Below are 18,016 nucleotides of genomic sequence, written 5' to 3'. Positions count from 1 at the left end.
CATGCTCTTGTTTTTTCCTCTCATCAATAAAACAATACACACATTTTAATGCTTTACAAAAGCTGGACTGTAGATATAAATCTTACATTTTGCAGAATTTCCTCCACATTTATTTGGTGACCCAATTAAAATCGCCAGTGACCCACCTGAGGGTCACGACCCAGTATTTGGAAATCACTGCTTCATACAGTGTCACCTTCCTCTCTGCTCTGAAGGAGTCATGTTGTACTCAACAGCGCAGCTGCGCACCTCCACCACAAGAGGGCACTGGTGTGACAGTCAGCAGCCTCTAACAGATGTTATGTGTAAAAATGATTATGTCAACTGTTTACGAGTTCACTTTGAAATACTAATGGAAAGCTTGTATCAGTGCAATATGCTGTTGATGTTTTTTGTTATTATTATTTCTGTTGTTCGTTGTAATTCTGATATTAAATAATTACTCATTCTGTCACAGAGCACTGATATCGTGGAGTTACTGGGATGGCTACTGAAAATGACTGAATCTTGAAGAGCTCCGCCGCCGCTGCCTGTGTTGTAAAATAACAAATAAGGCCTTGATTCCTTGACTACAACTACACAAGTGTTTTGACATGCTGGTTGAAATTTGAAAACAATTTTTAAAGAGAGCCAGAAATAGCTTTTTCTCTGATATTAGAGAATGTCATGGAGGACAGATGTTTCCTGTCTTCCACTGTTCTGTGCATTTTTTTTTTGGTACGGCTAACGCTTTGTAAATAAAGTTCTATTTAAAAAAAATGCAGCGATTCCGCAAAAAGAGACGGGCAGCAATATGGCGCCTTCTTCTCACACAGCTGGCCAATCGGCGGTTCCCGTTCCTGACAGCTGGCCAATCACAGAGGCCGCATCGGGCTGAAAACTATTCAACATGGAGACAACAGTTGAAAAGCTTGAAGCGATGGTAAGCTCACTGTATAACTATTTCATTTTCTCTCATTTTCATATAGTGAAACAGCTCTTATCGTTGTTGAACGGTTCCAGAGATAATCAGCAGCTCATTTATTATCGATGAGTTATCGATACGGGATGGTAATCACAGTGAGAGCAGTCAGCGCAGGGTGTTCTCTTTGTATCAATATACTGTTCAAATTCCTTTGCGCTGTCCACACGGCCTGTCTGCTGTCCGCCTGCCGCCACAAATACAACACCGAACATTACAACAGCGTTTAAGTTACCCCCCCCCCCCCCACCCCACTACAGCCTGTACTGACTCTAACCAGCGTACAGCCCGTCCACTCGCCTTCTGTCTCCAACACACAGCTGTTGTTCCGTTTCACAAAGTGTTCCCGTCAGACAGCCTCAGAACATGGCAGCAGCCAGTCAACACAGCTGACCACAGATCAGCTAGTAAGACAACAGTTCTGTTCTCACAGCTCACTTCATTGTTGGTTTAGCTTACTATTAGCTTTACCATAAACTTTTATTTTAGGCATATTGTTTTTCACAGTTCTACAATAATAATCAAACTCCTTTGGAGGAGTATGGAACATGAGGAGAGCTGCTTTGAATGTAATCAATAGCCCATTTTCACAACAGCCATACTGAAATAGTGTAGAAATAGTGTAAACACGTGTTGCCAGTGATACTAATTAAGATTCCATTTAGTGTAGCAGAGCCTTCCCAGGGAGCAGCACCCTGACTGTGTGAGGCCTGAATGGAACCTTGATCAGTTTTATCGGTGACACCTGTGTTTGCACTATTAGATAGTTCACCCAAAAATGAAAATTTGGTCATTATCTACTCACTGTCACACTGACTTACGGTCAGATTTAGTTTTTAGTCCACAAAACACTGGTGGAGTTTCACAGGAAAACAGTTGCAGAATCTTCCAAACAATGGAGGTGAATAAAACATAAATGCTATACTGCTTGCCTGGTGTAAATCCAAGTCTCCTAAAGCCCCCAACATGCCTAGAAAAATGTCATTTACACCATGTTTTTAGCCTGAATCTTCACTGAAGATCCTTAGCTTGGAGCCACATTCACATGCACACTATTTGAACTGGGAGTGTGTGTGTTGTGATGGTGTGCAAACGGCATGTGGGGACTTCAGGAGACTTGGATTAGGCCAGACGAGTAGTATGGAGGCATTTTATGTTGTTTTTTTTTTTTTTTCATTTGAAAACTGTCACCATTCACTTCCATTGTTTGGAAGATTCTGCAACATTGTTTTCCTGTGAAACTCCAGCAGTGTTTTGTGGACTAACAAGATAAACCTGACCTTCAGTTGGCATGAGGTTGAGTAGATAGTGACTGAATTTTCATTTTTGGCTGAACTATCCCTTTAACTCAAGGTCCACTGACTAGATTTTTCTAGAGCTTTTTAACAGCATGTCACCTGCCATGTCTCAGATCCACACTGCATAGTACTGATTCTAAGTAGGTCTTAAGTAGTGAAAAAAATGTTGACTCAAAGTTGTCAGAATGTGCAGTAAACAAGGTCAAGTTGTGACAGAGCGTGCTGTTGATGCACACTGTTCTACTCACAACTGGAAAATATTTAAATTACTTTGTAGGAGCTGAAAATGGCTCCAAAAAATCTTTGGAAATTGTAAAACCTTATGATGTCTTTGTGTGCAGTTTAATTTGCAGTGCCATATTTCAAAGAAGCAGATTAACTAACAACCAGTGTCACACACATTGTGTAATTTCCTATTAGTATAAAATGGTTAAAGGGACAGTTCACCCAAAAATCAAAAATACATATTTCCCTTTGGCCTGAAGTGCTGTTTATCCATCTAGATAGTTTTGGTGTGAGTTGCAGAGTTTTAGAGATATTAACTGTAGATACGTCTGGCCCTCAGTTTGTGGAGCCTAAAGCACCAAAAAATGCATTTAAAATAGTTTTGGACATAGGTTCTTTCTGTAGTAGAATCTTCTGGAACTACTGTAGAATCTACAGGAACTAGAGAGAAAGTAGTTCCTACATGAAACCATTTGCAAAAAGGTCTGTGGATTATCTTGAATAAGAGGGTCATGAGTTTTGGAAAGACACTGCTTTTGAATTTTTCAACAGAATTTTTGGGCTCTTTGAGCAGCACAAGCTGAGTGACATCTAGTTCCATTGTACTGAAGAGAAGGCAGACATCGCTACGGGAGATATCTCCAAAACTCTGCAACTCACACCAAAAAAATGTAGATGGTACCAGGGGGAAAATATGTGTTTGACTTGGGGGTAAACTGTCTCTTTTAAGATATTTTTATTTGCGAACTGCTGAAACAGTGTACTTTTACAATCAGTATGCAGTGCATGCAGTAGTGTAGGATTAGTATGTAGTGTGGATTTGAGACTGTCTCTTCATCAGTGATCAGAGCATGCTTAGGTGTAATGATGTCATCTGATGCAGCGTTCACTTCATATCAGAGTTGCCGTAATTTTGACTTTCGGACCTGCAGATAGTGTCCACGTCAGTTTCCCAGTCATAGTTTTGAGGTTTCACACAAAACCTGATTGTGATATGAGACTAGATATTGTGATAGATTTTGGATATTGTTATGTCATGATATAGCATAAATGTTGTCTTTTCCTGGTTGTAAAGGCTGCATTACAATAAAGTGATGTGATTTTCTAAACTTACCAGACTGTTCTAGCTGTTCTATTATTTGCCTTTACTCAAATAGTCATAAGAGTCATAAGAGTTTGTGAAAGCACTAATAATCATCCCTACAATATTGGCGCAATATCAAGGTATTTGGTCAAAAATATTGTGATATTTACTAATTTTGTCACCTCAGCCGCTTCCACCCCTTGGAGTACAAAACATGTAGTTAGTCACAACCTATGATCAATAATTATCAATATCAACTGATGTTAAACTTCACTATTGTCATAGGTTTTTCAGCTATATCACCCAGGTGTATATGAACCTCATGGTGACACTAAAGGAAAAGTGATTTTGTATCAGTGCTGAGATATGTGATATTTGACTGGATAAATAAAAACCTCAACCTTCTGGTGGCACCAAAGTAAAAGTCAGGGAATCACCAACATCATCAGGATTCATCTACTGACGGGAGACCATGAATGTCTGTACACTGTCATCCATATCCCTGGAGCCCTGCTACTAGCATGTCAAAATAAATGAGTTAATACAGGAGGCAGGTATTAAACTTCACACACACACACACACACACACACACACACACACACACACACACACACACACACACACACACACATATATAATTTCAGGACAGGTCACAACTCAGTGAGCCAGAATAGAGCCAGCCTTTGGCTAAGCTAGTCCATTGTCTGTCCACTGCCCCTTTTCTATTGTGATACTGGTGACAGTGCTAGAAAAACAGTGCAGTGTTAAAGGGCATTGGCCAGAAATGGTTCCAAGTGAAGGAGGTTCTTCAGTTGTTGGCAGGTGCTCTGACTTCATTGCACTACTGTATCAGACAGCTAGCAGTGCAATAGTATTGTCAAAGCATCTGAAAACTGCACAGACTACCTCTGCACTGAATCCTGACAAATGGACATGACCTGGTGGTCTGATGGGGAAGGTGAGAGTGCATGAGGCCCACTGTCAATGTGTAAATAACAGTTTGAGTCATTGAAAACATACATCAGTGTGTCTGAGCCTGTCCTGCACTCCACATGGTATCACGATCAGTTTTGTTCAAAGCTGCTGTCAACTGACTTATCTGACAGATAACTGTAACACTGCCAAGGTGCTTTTTGACCCAGAGTTCCCTGAGATCAGTCTGATTTAGTGAAGCAGGCCTGGCTTACTAGCTAATCTCCCTTAGGGCTCTGTTATACTCCAAACACACAAACAGCAGCAGACACTTAGGCCTTTTCCACCAACATGGAACTGCCCCATTCCAACCTCCACTGCTAATTTTCAATCATATATGCTAACGCATTAAAACTCTGGTCAGATTTGTAACCTTTCTGGCATTTTGATCAGATAAATTGTGATTTTAGTTCTAATTTGACCAGTTTTAGATTGTTTTGTTTAAACTTAAGTTCTTGCACAGCTTCTTGTGTTCAGACAATATTTAACATTTGAGAAGTTTGGCATCTAACATGAAACTTTTGTTAAATGTAATTGGTGTCAGTACTGAAACTCAGCTAACATGTCAACACCCGTACAGAAAAATGTCAGAAACAAGCCAGGCCTGCAGAGCAGTAGAAAGCAGGGCACATTTGTCACTGTACCATCAAAGCATAAATCTGAGTGTCTTTGCAGTTTGTGAAGTCGGAGGCAGACCTGGAGTACATCGAGAAGCGTCTGAAGCTGGATTTCATCAACAACACTGCAGAGAATGGATGTCCTGCTGAGGTGGGAACTCAACAGTTACATATCAGTTATTGGATGGAGAATATTTATTAGAGATTTGACTGTTGGTGATAATTCACTGTCAGTGGCTGAGAACCTTGAATATAAACACAGTTTTTTCAAACACATGTACATATAATACAAATGTTACTTCTGGGGTTTCCCCATCTCTCTTTCTAATATGAAGGTCCTACAAAAGACAAAAGAATAAGACGAGAGAAAAGGAGCACAAAGTGAAAATAAAATACCACATAAATGTGGTAGCACTTTCTCGTAATAGAATAAGTAGGAATATTTAGTTCTTATGTTTCATGTTATGATTGTACACAAAAAACAACACCAAGTTTCATCAAACTTCACTTTGTAATTTTTAGTCCATTCAGTGAGAGATTTTGAAGAGGTCATGTCTGTCATTGATTTGAACCATCAGCAAAATCAGGTTCTGTCTGACTCCTCCAGGGACAGACAACAATCCTTAACTATACAAGGTGAAATGTGCTACAAATCAGTGGAGGCAGGACGCTTAACCACTGAGTGTGTGCAGGCTGACAACTGACTCCGTGTTCCTGCAGGAGAACCCGGCAGTGATGCTGGAGAACCTGAGGGCCATCAAGGCCAAACACACAGCGCTGTGCTCTCAGGTGAAGGAGATCGCTGCTGCACAGAAAGAGTCCATGGACTCCATCAGGAACAACCTGAGCAGTGTGATGGAGCTCATCCAACACTTCCAACAGACCACTGATGTGGAGGTACACACACACACACACACACACACACACACACACACACACACACACACACACACACACAGTTTAAACACCACCTCACTGTATGTACTCAAAGGAGTGTGTTTCAAATTGTACAGCAGACTGTTAGTGTTGAGTCCTGATAAACATGATTCCTGTCAGCTCAAAGGTGGAAATAAAATTAAAACAATTAAAGTCCCAGATATTAGTTTCACCTTGTCAAAATACAAACAGGGTCAGAAGTGGATCTGAAAAGTTTAGCCTAAAAAAGCCAAAGCCCCACAAAATTGTCTGAACCCAATCTGAAACCGTCCCGCCCAAACCCGATTACAGCCCAACATTTTTGTTAACAAGCTTCCCTCTATGCACCAAACAGCAGGAGCTGGCAGTGACAACAGGGACAATACATTTGAGGAAATTAGAATTGGCGACAAAACTCTGGAGAAAAATAATTAAAAAGAAAATAATAATAATATACCCCAAACCCGACGTATGCCCATGAAAAGCGTGAGAAATACAGCCCAACCCCACCCAGACCCGTTGGGTCCTGTCAGATCCCGCTGGGTTCGGGTACAGATTTCAAGCTTTAGTCAGAAGGCCTCTCCAGACATCAGATAATTTGTTGTTGGCAAGTTTCTATGTCTGGATCATATTTGAATAACCAACTGAGTCACTTTAATGTCAAACAACATTCTGATGAGTTGAGAGGCCTCGGTCTACCTCACGTTTCACCTTTGAGTCAACAAATAACGTTAAAAAAAGCACAGACACAAAAACAAAATAGCATCATGTAATATAAAAGATCAGGGAGTAACTTAAACAGTACACTCCCCCACCCCCTGCTCTCATCCCAGTACAGTGCCATTTAGAGTTGATAAAAATGACCATTGCACAGTGTGTCTTAACTGTCCATCCTTTCCATGAATTAAATCATCCAGTCTGTGACTAAGGATGTGTTGAATCCTCTCCAGGTGGAGGGTATCAGTCAGTTATGTTATCCAAGCTTTAAAAGTTGCTACATCTTTCTTTTCCCCCACAGACTGCAGTGTGTGAGACGGTAGAAATGAAATGAGAGTTACAACCTGCCTTTGTCAAGTCAGATTTTAGTTCAACAGGCAGCAGAATTCTGTATTCTATCTGTGACTTCATGACAAGAAAAATGATAATGTGACACCAGTGAAAGGAGTTCACAATGATCAATAATTAATGTCCTACAGGCCTGTCACATGCTCATGCATGGGCTGTAATTCTGTTTGTTCTGATCCTGGAAATGGAACTGAACATTAGATTTACAGGAAATAATGTACGTATTGCAGTTTTGGTTTAACGTCCCCCAAGTGCTGAATATTGCAGTTAACTGCAGAAGAGTTGAGTCATGTCTGAATAAAGACATGACAGAACTTTTACATTAAAGAGGCCTGATGAATTTTTGTCTTTGACTTGAACAGACAGATGAAGGTGTCACTGCTCCACTGTTCCTTCAGTCTGAACTAAACCCCCAATTTTATTTTATTTTTTATTTTATTTTTATTTATTTATTGACTTATGTTGGTTGTTGTTTCTGCTGATATTTATATGTACACTGCCTGACCAAAAAAAGTCACACACTCAGATATTTTGTTGGACCACCGTTAGCATTGATTATAGCATACATTCGTCATGGCATTGTTTCAATAAGCTTTAACAATGTTACATCATTTATTTCTGTCCAGAGTTGCATTAATTTTTCACCAAGATCTTCTATTGATGATGGGAGAGTCAGACCTCTGTGTAAAGTCTTCTCACGCTCATCCCAAAGATTCTCAGTGAGGTTCAGGTCTGGACTCTGTGGTGGACAATCCATGTGTGAAAATGATGTCTCATGCTCCCTGAACCACTCTTTCACTATTTGAGCCTGATGAATCCTGACATTGTCATCTTGGAATATGTTCGTGTCATCAGGGAAGAAAAAATCCATTGATGTAAAAACCTGTTCATTCAGTGTATCCAGGTAGTGAGTTGACCTCATTTTTTGGGAACATAATGTTTCTGAACCTCGACCTGAGCAACTGAAGCAACCCCAGATCATAACACTGCCCCCACAGGCTTGTACAGTAGATACTAGGCATGATGGGAGCATCACTTCATCTGCCTCTCTTCTTACCCTGATGCCCCCATCACTCTGGAACAGGGTAAATCTGGACTCATCAGACCATATGACCTTTTTCCATTGCTTCAGAGTCCAATCTTTATGCTCCCCAGCAAACTGAAGCCTTTATTTCTGACTATCTTCACTGATAAGTGGTTTTCTTAAGGCTACACAGCTGTTTGGTCCCGATCCCTTCAGTTCTCTTCACTCTGTGTGTGGAAATGTTCTTACTTTCACTATTAAACATAAACATGAGTTCTACTGTTCATGATTTATGATTTGATTTCACCAAACATTTAAGTGATCTCTGATCACAATCATTCAATATTTTTTTCTGACCACATTTCTTCCTTGAAGATGATGGTTCTCCACTATCCTTCCAGGTTTTAATAATGTGTTGGACAGTTCTTAACACAGTTTTAATAGTTTCATCAATCTCCTTGGTTGTTTTCTTTGCTTGATGCAGGACAATAATTTGATCCTTCTGAAACAGAGTAACATCTTTTCCTCGACCACAGGATATGTCTTCTGACATGGTTGTTTAAGAAATGAGAAGCTGCTCACTGCATCAGTTAGAGTTCAATAACTTGTTACCAGTTCAAACATATTAATCACTGCAGTAATTATCCAATGAAAGCCTCTTAACTATTTGCTCAGTTAAATCCAGGTGCTGACTTTCTTTTTTGGCCAGGCAGTGTTTGTATAATATTCATGTTGTACAACCAAACCTGTGAAAATTAATTAAAAATCTTTGGAGTCAGTCTGTTTGTCTGTTGGTCGGTCTCGGCCGTCTGTCTGTTAGCCTGTTTCCTCAGTACCACTGTACATAAGCAGCTGTTTTTTATTTTGTTTGTTTGTTTGTTTTTGTTTTTCTGCTTACATATTGTCTTGGCTTTGGAATGGTGATATCTGTCTGTAAATGCACAAATTTAATTAAAAGAAAAAATCTGTTTCTACGCTAATCAGACATCATTCTAATCTGTTGACTGTGTCCATGTTTAACTGCAGGTTCAGCCAATGACAGAGTCAGAGCAGCAGTCAGCAGAGCTCCTGGCTTCAGCTTCCACTGAGACCTCAACAGAGGTAAGAGCCAATCAGCTGCCAGGAGTCAGTCAACACTTCCTTGGCTGCTTCACAATAAAAGCCCTCCAGTGGTTTGTGAGTTATGAACAGCAGGTCTTTTGTTTGCAACAGAATAACAGTTTCACAGCTGACCAGAGACTAGCCAAGTTATTGTTGATTAGATGAAGACCACATCAGAATTGTAGGAGTGAAACTGAATCACAGCAGCTGTAAAACTACTGGAAACTACAGAGCACTGACAGGCCTGCTTCCTGTCTGCTTTCTCTTCTCTTTATTTACTGAGGGAAGGTTCACTGAGCAACACGTTGATGAGCACATGTCCAGTCAACTCATGGTGATGCAGCTGCTCAGCTGAGGCTGGTGATTCATGCAGAGACATGATATCACAACAGCAGTTAGAGTTCACTGTGAATCAGAAAATCAATAAAACCATCACAGCTGCTTCCATAAACGCTTCTGCAGGACGAGTTCAAACTGTGTAACATTATCAAAATGACTTCCTGTATATTCTCTGATAGTGTAATCACCTCAACCACAGCAAAACAAAGCAATAATCTCTTCATCTGAGTGTGTTTAGTTTTCTGTCACAGTCAGGTGACACACTGATCACTGCAGACTTGTTGATTATTTCTTCTGATCTCACTAAATGTTTTCTTGCAGGTTCCTCCTGCTGCAGCAGCTTCTGGTCACCAGCAGCCGTCCAGTGAGTCTTCTTCTCTGCTCTGAACTCTCTGCAGGCCAGTGTCACTCTGTCAGCTGCTCTGTCTGTTGGTTGGTCCTCCACTTAAGTCCAGACTGAAATATTTCAGTAACTGTTGGATGGATTGCCATGAAATGTTGTCCATGTTGTATTATTTCAAGGCTGATTAATAAGTCTGCGCTCAAAGGAAAAAGCCTGGCTTGAATTAACTTCAACTTCCACTCAAGACTTAAGCTGTTCCACTAAGACAACTTAGCCTGATGTAGTCAGTGCTAACTCAAGCCAGGATAAAACAAGCTGCACTGTGAGTGTGCACAGAGAACAGAAGAAATCCAGAACAGCTGGTTATCAAAAAGAGGATAAGATGCCACAAAAGGAGAGAAAATTAGAATGATTTTCTTCTCAGCTGCACAACAAACCCTGCAGAATAAACTATATGAAGAATATAAAGGGGTAATCATGAAAAAATTTTGTTGCAATTGACAAAACGAAGGAGATGACGGGCAATAAATCTGCAGATAAAAGAAATGCCAAAATGATGTGATCCTGCCTTGTGTTGATCTGTCCTGATAGCTGACTTGGTAGAGCGCTCTGTTCATGTACTGAGGCCTCAGCATCAACACGGGTTTGATTCCAACCCAAAGTCGACCTACATGTTGTCCTTCTCTTACTCCTTTTCTTGTCTATCTTCAGCTGGACTATGCAGCAAAAAGGCAAAACGGCATTAAAATCATTTTAGAGAAGATATACAAGCTTACTGTATGTGTTTTTGTCTTCACGGCTTGAACAAAATTAGTGAATGAATAAATAACTCAAAACAACTTTGACATGTTTTTCTTAAACTAAATGTGATTTTTTTAAATAAAAAGCTGTTGTTGGCTTTTAAAGACAGATTTTTTTTTTACTTTTTAAAAATTGATACGTTCGTTGAATCTAAAGTAAATGTGTAAATTCATGCTGTCTAAACTTGTGTTTCTGCACAGACAGAAGTGATCTGAGCACAAAAACATTTGAGGGAACTGTATTTAATATACATGAAGCTTGACAGTGAACCTGCCACAGAGCAGGCTAGTTCAGTGTATCAGTTACCATGGTTACTGTGCAGGGAGTCCTGTAAGCCACAGTCATGGAACGGATCTCTCACTTAAATTAGCCAGATTCATCCAAATAATCCAGGCTTTTCCTTTATCCATGTTGATGGAACGCCTCAGATGTTCATGTTGCCTCAGGATGAGGGAACTGTGCTGATCCTTTTACATTTCATCTGGTGCCATCATTGATTCAAAACTGTCATTATTTTATGACCAAATACCTGCAGAGCTGACAACATTCCCATCAGCCTCAGCTGTCCTCTGCTACTTACCAAATATTAGCATGCTAACACACTTAGTTAAGATGGTAAACAATAACCACAGTATTCTACCTGTTATAAATTATGTCCTGTCATGTCCTACTGTCCTCTTCCCACTGTTGGCAGCCAGTCCTCCATTTGCAGTTTTCATTCTTTTCACTTTGTATCATACAAATCCAAGCTTTGATCAATGTTTTACAGTTTATGGATAAACAATTTACAGCTCCATAATCATCTCCTGGAAGATTCCTGGGAATAATTTGGTGTTAATAACAGATAGAAGCTACTTTGTTAATTAATGAAGTTAAAAAAATCATTAGGACCAAAAACACTATCAATATTACTATGTGCAGCTCAAGAAGAATACACGTCCTTCAATCTAAACAACACTGTTGAGGCAGTTTGTTTCCTTCACTATCGAAGCAGCAATTAACAGAAAATGACCTGTAATAACTGAAGGACTGACAATATTTTTAAGAAGTAGAACTCTTCCATATGTCCAAAATTCAAATTAAATCTTCAGTTCTGGAAAAGTCCAAAATTGTTTCATCACACGACTATAAAGAAAGTCATCCTGTTCTGGACACAGATGGACAGACGGACAGATGGACAGACGGACAGACGGACGTGCCCTGTCGGCATATGAGAATGTCATTGTGTCCACACTGATGTAGATGTAATTTTTCATTCATCAAGAGTGGGCAATTATTTTTCCTAAGGGGCCACATGAGAAGCTGTGATTGTTGCTGGAGCCACACAAATTTTTGTCACACTCTACCTCAATTTTATCGCTAAGATTAAATATAGAAAATATACTGTACACTTACTCTTTGTCTTTAGTATTAATTATATTGAAAATCATTCCAAACAGCATCTTATTAAGAACTTTAAATTATTCAGGAGTCTTTGAAAATACTGTACAGGTAATCTAAAGCAGCACACCAGGGATGCTGTGGACACAACCCATCCTGTATACCTGTTTTAATCTTTGACAAGATCTGTTAAAATATACCAAAAAAAAAAAAAAAAAAAAGCACAAATGACTGTCTTCAGATGAGAACATGAGTTTGTTTTTTAATAATCCACTGTGGATTCTCAGTGCCGAAAACAAATAGCATGACAAAATAAAACTGTTTTGTACACACAGAACAAACATGTGATGCTTGGACACAACTCATCATGAACTCCTGTTTGCTTCTTTGATAAGAACTGTTGAGCAACAAAACAAACCCGATGGGAAAAAATCCAAAACAGTACAATATCTCCTGTCCTGACCTATAAACACATGTAGATTACTTTTTTCAATTTATGAGAACAGTAGTACTTTTGTTTTTTGGATAATTCAGTGTGGGTTGTCAATCCAAAAAACACAAAAATCTTGACAAAAAATAATACTGTTTTCTACACAGCAGCATGTTCGCTGCAAACTAAGCACACAGCCTTATTGCTGACCTCCGTGAAAAAAATACTTAACAGTCCATGACTTATTAAACAGTCTACATTCAGCATCAACCTGACATACGCCCATGGCAGGTTGAGCGAATGGGGATTTTCATTTTGTTCGTGGAACACAGTTGATGGAGGAATACATTGGAGTCACCAAATGGGCACTAAAAAGCAGACAGGAGGAAGCGCACTCGTGCCACACAAGCATTTCAAAATAAAAGCCGATTTAGATAATTTCATCTGTCTCTTTAGCCTCCTAAGTAAAATGGCGTGGTTTGTCTTCAACCTCGCAGACCGGATAGAACCATCATGTGGGCCAGATCCGGCCCATGGGCCGTACAATGCCAAGGTCTGTTATACATAGTGATTTTTTTTTTTTTTTTTTTTTTAATCATTCCAATTTGGCTGAGTCATTAATAACATGATTCCAGTGATACATTGGAGGACTTGATTTAATTGTGTGGATTTTTTCAGAATGACCACATACAACAGGTGTGTGGCTTTACATTTACACTACATCTGTAGTGTGTGATATGTACTGATGGACCAAGGATTCTTCTCTGTGTGTTATTGTCCCGTCCATTTAGGTTGAAATCAGTCTTGATGTTGGCACATTTCAAGTTGTTATAAACCACAAAAGTAAACTGCCATCACTAAAGCAGAAATCTGAATGAGACTCATTAAAACATTAAATTACTTCAGCTACTACTGAAATAAACTTTTCATAGAGGAAAAAAACACAAAAGCAACTGCTCAACTGGAAGAATGTCAGTGGACTGAAGGATCTCTCTAACTCAGTGTTGCCCAACCCTGGTCCTCAGGGACCCCTGTCCTGCATGTTTGAGATGTTTCTCCGCTCCAACACACCTGATTCAAATGATCAGGTTGTTGTCAGGCGTCTGCAGACGCTTGATGATGAGCTGAGTTGGACAACACTGCAAACTGACGATTCAAATCTTTGACTTTCAGGGGGGCAGCCCAAGTTTTCTCTGCTTCTATAAAAGACGTATCTGCTGGTGGAGGAGGTGGAGGCAAAGATGGATGACTTTATGTTCCACAGTTCTGACTCAACCAAATCTGACATCACTATGACAACAAAAACAGTTCTTCAAATGTTCAGTTAGTTCATCAAAAAATTCTCAAGTATACTTTGGATGTTATAGAGTATTTCCCAAAGAATTCAGATTAAATGCTTTGACATAATCAGTCAAATCAGATATTAGTACAGCCCATATTTATCAGCTCATATATGCTAATACTGATATAAACCAATTTAACTGGAGAGGATAGATTGTGCACCCTGACTTTAGTGTAAACTGAAATGCATTTTTCCACTTTCGGATCAGTTGGATGTACTTGTGCAGGTTGTGTATCCTTCCATCAGATGTCTGAGTTGTCCCTGTGTGTGTCCTCAGGCTGTGGGTTTGAGGAGCTGAGTGAAGTCATGTTTGAGTCGGTTCCTCTCAGCGTTCGCTCCAACATCAGACTGTCAGAGCTCAATGAGTTCTACCAGCAGCTGCAGCAGCACCTCAGCAAAGGCAACAGGTTAGACAACAACACTCACTGCTGTCCTCACAGTATGTCCACAGTCATCACACTCCTCTCCAACAGGACAATATTTATTACTTGCAACTTGGGAACCAAGTTAAAACTGTTTTTCCTGGTGTGACTCCATTTCCTCTGTCAAACAATGTTGAAGTAACATATGGCTATATTACTAATCTGATATTTTAAATCTCATGTTATTATTGTACATATTTATACACATTAAAATGTTAATTTTTATACTAGTGTTGTACCAGACGTGGTATAAAATCACTGTGTTAGAAGTCACAAGTAAGTCTCCTGAGGTTTGAGTCCTAAACAAGTTATAATGTGCTCTTCAGCAAATCTAACACCATTTTAACAACAGAACCTTTTTCATTAACTTCAAATGTTGAGTTGTTGTGTCTTCATCAGTAATTCTCAACCAGCACATTTTACATTTTTTCAACCACCTTGTGTTTTTTTGTACCTGAACAAAATAATCTTTTTTTCCCACCTGGAGCTCAGTAATGTAATGTTAGTTCTTCATGCTTGTCTCCTGCAACTTGATTGAATGCTGCCAGATTGGTTCAAACAAAGTGGGTCTGTGTTGAACAGAGGTAATGTTTTGGGCTCGCACTGCATTTAGCTCCAGGTTAAGAGAGCAGTTAGTCCCACACTGCATATTCTTAGCCCTGGGCTAAGAGTTAACTCTGGGATAATTTAGCCCATTTTCACACAAACATTGTTAACCCAGGATTATATGAGTCACACTGCCTGTCTTCTAGTTCTGGGTTAAACCCTCTGTACACCCACACAGGAGTTTTATCTTCTTCTAATCTTTTAGCCCTGTTTCACACAGGCAGCTTTTAGCCCTGGGTTTAGTTGATTTTCAGGGGATAACCCCAGAAACTCAGAGCTAACCCTGCTCCAGAGCAGGGCTGGGTAGCCCTAGTCTAAAGTCAGGGTTGTACCAGTGTAAAAGCTCTTTTAGCCCTAGGCTATCGGCTCCCTTAGCCTGTTCTCTTAACCTGGGGCTTAGTACAGTGTGAAAGGCCTCTCCAGAGCAGGATTAGCCCTGAGTTTGAACTAGGAAACGAAGGGAAATTAATATATTTATTTGTGGCTTCATACTTTTTAAAATATGAGTTATTGGTGTTCAAGTCAAAGTCGAGTAGCTGAAAATGAACCGGTTTTGTGTAGATGAATGTATAAATCTGTCGACAAGACAAAAACAGTTGTTAAAAATGTTCCTGATGGATTTGCTCCATATAAAGAATCATGTGATTACTGTCATCATGAAACAGGATAGTGATTTGAAGTAGTTGTGTTGAAGTCTTGTGTAACCTGTAGCGCCTCTCTGTCCTGTTGTCATGTGCAGCGGCCTCAGTGTGCAGAAGATGAAGCAGTTGAAGATGATGGTGAGTGATGCCAAGCTGAAGGTCCTGCAGCACCTGTCTTTAGTCGAGCTGGATGGGAGAGGACACATCCGCCTGGCGATGTGATGTGAGCTGGATCAGCTGTTGGAGACTGTTGATAGGGTGGCTGCTCGTCCACCTGTTCCACCTAACCTGGATTTTTTTTTTGTTGGGGGGGGGCGCTGCGGGGCCATGGACAGACCAGATGGACAGACAAGATGCACCCAAGCCACCAGGCACTGTTCACTGTTGCAGTTCAGATCCAAGTGATGCAAATGTTTTTCTCCCCTTCAGCTCCTAGTTGTCTTTTAACCATCTGTGCTGCCTGCCTGTCCCTCATCACTGATCCACCTCTACTGCAGCCTCACTGTACCCTGAGCCAATCTGAAGGGTGATTAATTTGCACATAATCACAAACATCAATCAATCCAGCAAAACACATACAAGGAGAAAATTGGCTTTGTTGAAATGCAGAATTTATTTTATTCACTCTCAGGGTGATTTTTCTCCTGTTTTTTTTTTTTTTTAAAAGGTTCAGCTCCATCATAAAAAAGATGTCACGCGTGTTAAAAGCTACATGATGACATATGAGAAACACGGGCGCTGGCTGCTCTGAGACAGTCGATTAAAAACTATTCCTGTATCACCACTTGGGCTCCAGTGGGTAGTAAAATGAGAATGTGACTAAAGGTGGTGACAGGAGGCAGTGTGGTTGAAAGTTTGAAGCTGGTTTCATCTCAACAAAATGTTTGACTCTGATGTCACAGGGTCCTGACACATCACTGCAGCAACGTCAACAAAAACAAGACTTTCAGCATTGTTAAGTTACTCTAAGTGATCCAATAGCAGATTTTGCTCTGCCACTGTGGACCAGATGGATCTAAGCAGAACTGCAGCGACTGTAGGCACAGATGGTATGTGGGGTTCACAAAATAATCCACTGTTTATTCCTGAGGTGGTCTGTGTAAAAGGGTGTTGAGAGTTTCCCCCTCAGTGTTCTGTATACTGGACTGGGGACTGAACATAAGTTTTTTTGATAGTGACCAAAATGCATTCTTAGAACTGAAAACTGTCAGATTGATGTTATTCTTTGATCAGATCTTCCCCTGACAATCATGTTTATTTCTGAAAAATGGGTATCAAAACACGTACTGAAACCTTTTGTAATCCCACCCCGGCTGTATGTAGTTTCATTAAAGGGATAGTTCACCCAAACATGAAAATTCAGTCATTATCTACTCACCCTCATGTCGACTGAGGGCCAACTGTAGTTTCTTAGTCCACAAAACACTGCTGGAGTTTCACAGGAAAACAGTGTTGCAGAATCTCCCAAACAATGGAAGAGAATGGTGACCAGTTTTCAAATACAAAAAGACAACAGAATAAAACCATAAAAATCCTCCATACTACTTGTCTGGTGTAATCCAAGTCTCCTAAAGCCCCAACATGCCAAGTTGACCCCCCAAAAAAAATGTTATTTACAGCATGTTTTCATCCTGAATCTTCACTGTAGATCTTTAGCTTGGAGCCACGTTCACGTGCACACTGTCTGAACTGGGTGAACTTTTCAGTGTGCAAACCGTATGTTGAGGCTTTAGGAGACTTGGATTATACCAAACGAGCAGTATGGAGTCATTTTATGTATATTTTATTTTCTGTTTTTTCTATTTGAAAACTAGTCACCATTCACTTCCTTTGTTTGGGAGATTCTGCAACACTGTTTCAGTCCACTGTTTGTGGACTAAAAACCTAAACCTGACACTCACTTGGTATGAGGGTGAGTAGATAATTAGTAGATTTTCATTTTTTAGGTGAACTATCCTTTGAAGTGACACATTTTCTCCTACAGCTGACTAAGAACAAATTATTTGAGTTGTGATAAATTCATGGAGTTCTGTGTTGTAAATTCTTGATAAATGTCTTTATAGAAAATCTCATGAGTGACACTGATCCTCCTGCAGTCTGACTGCTGTCAGTTAGTCAGAGTGGTTGTCAGTATTGATGTCATTCATGGCCACTGGCTAACAGTCATATTCACCTTCACACCTGTGGACAGTTCAGTCTTCGGGTCTGTAGACTGAAATTCACAATTGTCTTTGACGTGAAGATAAATGTTGAAGGTGAAACGGTGTGTAACATATTTGCTTGAATGTATATGTTCCTCTGAGGAGTGATGGAACCCTGAGGGCTGTCAGAAGAACACAGTGTGTGGTTGGGTGGGATTGTTTTCAAATCGGATGATGTCTTTGTATCTCATTTTGATTTGTGAATCCTTAAATAGCACAATAGCACAAAATACAACTTTGCAGACAGTG

At 40.0% G+C, this 18,016-nt stretch overlaps 1 protein-coding gene across 1 annotated transcript; it reads left to right on the top strand.

Moving 5' to 3' along the window:
- Positions 1 to 771: 771 nt before the first annotated feature.
- ska2 (spindle and kinetochore associated complex subunit 2) lies at positions 772 to 18,016 on the top strand. The gene is made up of 7 exons (XM_084730419.1): positions 772 to 922; positions 5,216 to 5,308; positions 5,878 to 6,054; positions 9,188 to 9,262; positions 9,923 to 9,965; positions 14,175 to 14,304; positions 15,665 to 18,016. Exons 1-7 carry the CDS (start codon positions 890 to 892, stop codon positions 15,786 to 15,788), a joined length of 675 nt encoding a protein of 224 aa, XP_084586545.1. The 5' UTR covers positions 772 to 889; the 3' UTR covers positions 15,789 to 18,016.

The sequence above is a fragment of the Lutjanus erythropterus genome, chromosome 11, assembly GCF_056507025.1.
Source record: "Lutjanus erythropterus isolate fLutEry1 chromosome 11, fLutEry1.hap2, whole genome shotgun sequence".
NCBI classification, from domain to species: Eukaryota; Metazoa; Chordata; class Actinopteri; order Lutjaniformes; family Lutjanidae; genus Lutjanus; species Lutjanus erythropterus.
Note: the sequence above shows the minus strand (reverse complement) of the source record. Positions and strands in the feature narration are given on the sequence as shown.

Excerpts from the sequence above, each read along its gene's own strand:
- ska2 (XM_084730419.1), top strand. The coding sequence starts at position 890 with ATGGAGACAACAGTTGAAAAGCTTGAAGCGATG. Across the intron at positions 5,309-5,877 it reads AGAATGGATGTCCTGCTGAG|GAGAACCCGGCAGTGATGCT; the intron begins GTGGGAACTCAA and ends GTGTTCCTGCAG. Across the intron at positions 9,966-14,174 it reads TGGTCACCAGCAGCCGTCCA|GCTGTGGGTTTGAGGAGCTG; the intron begins GTGAGTCTTCTT and ends GTGTGTCCTCAG.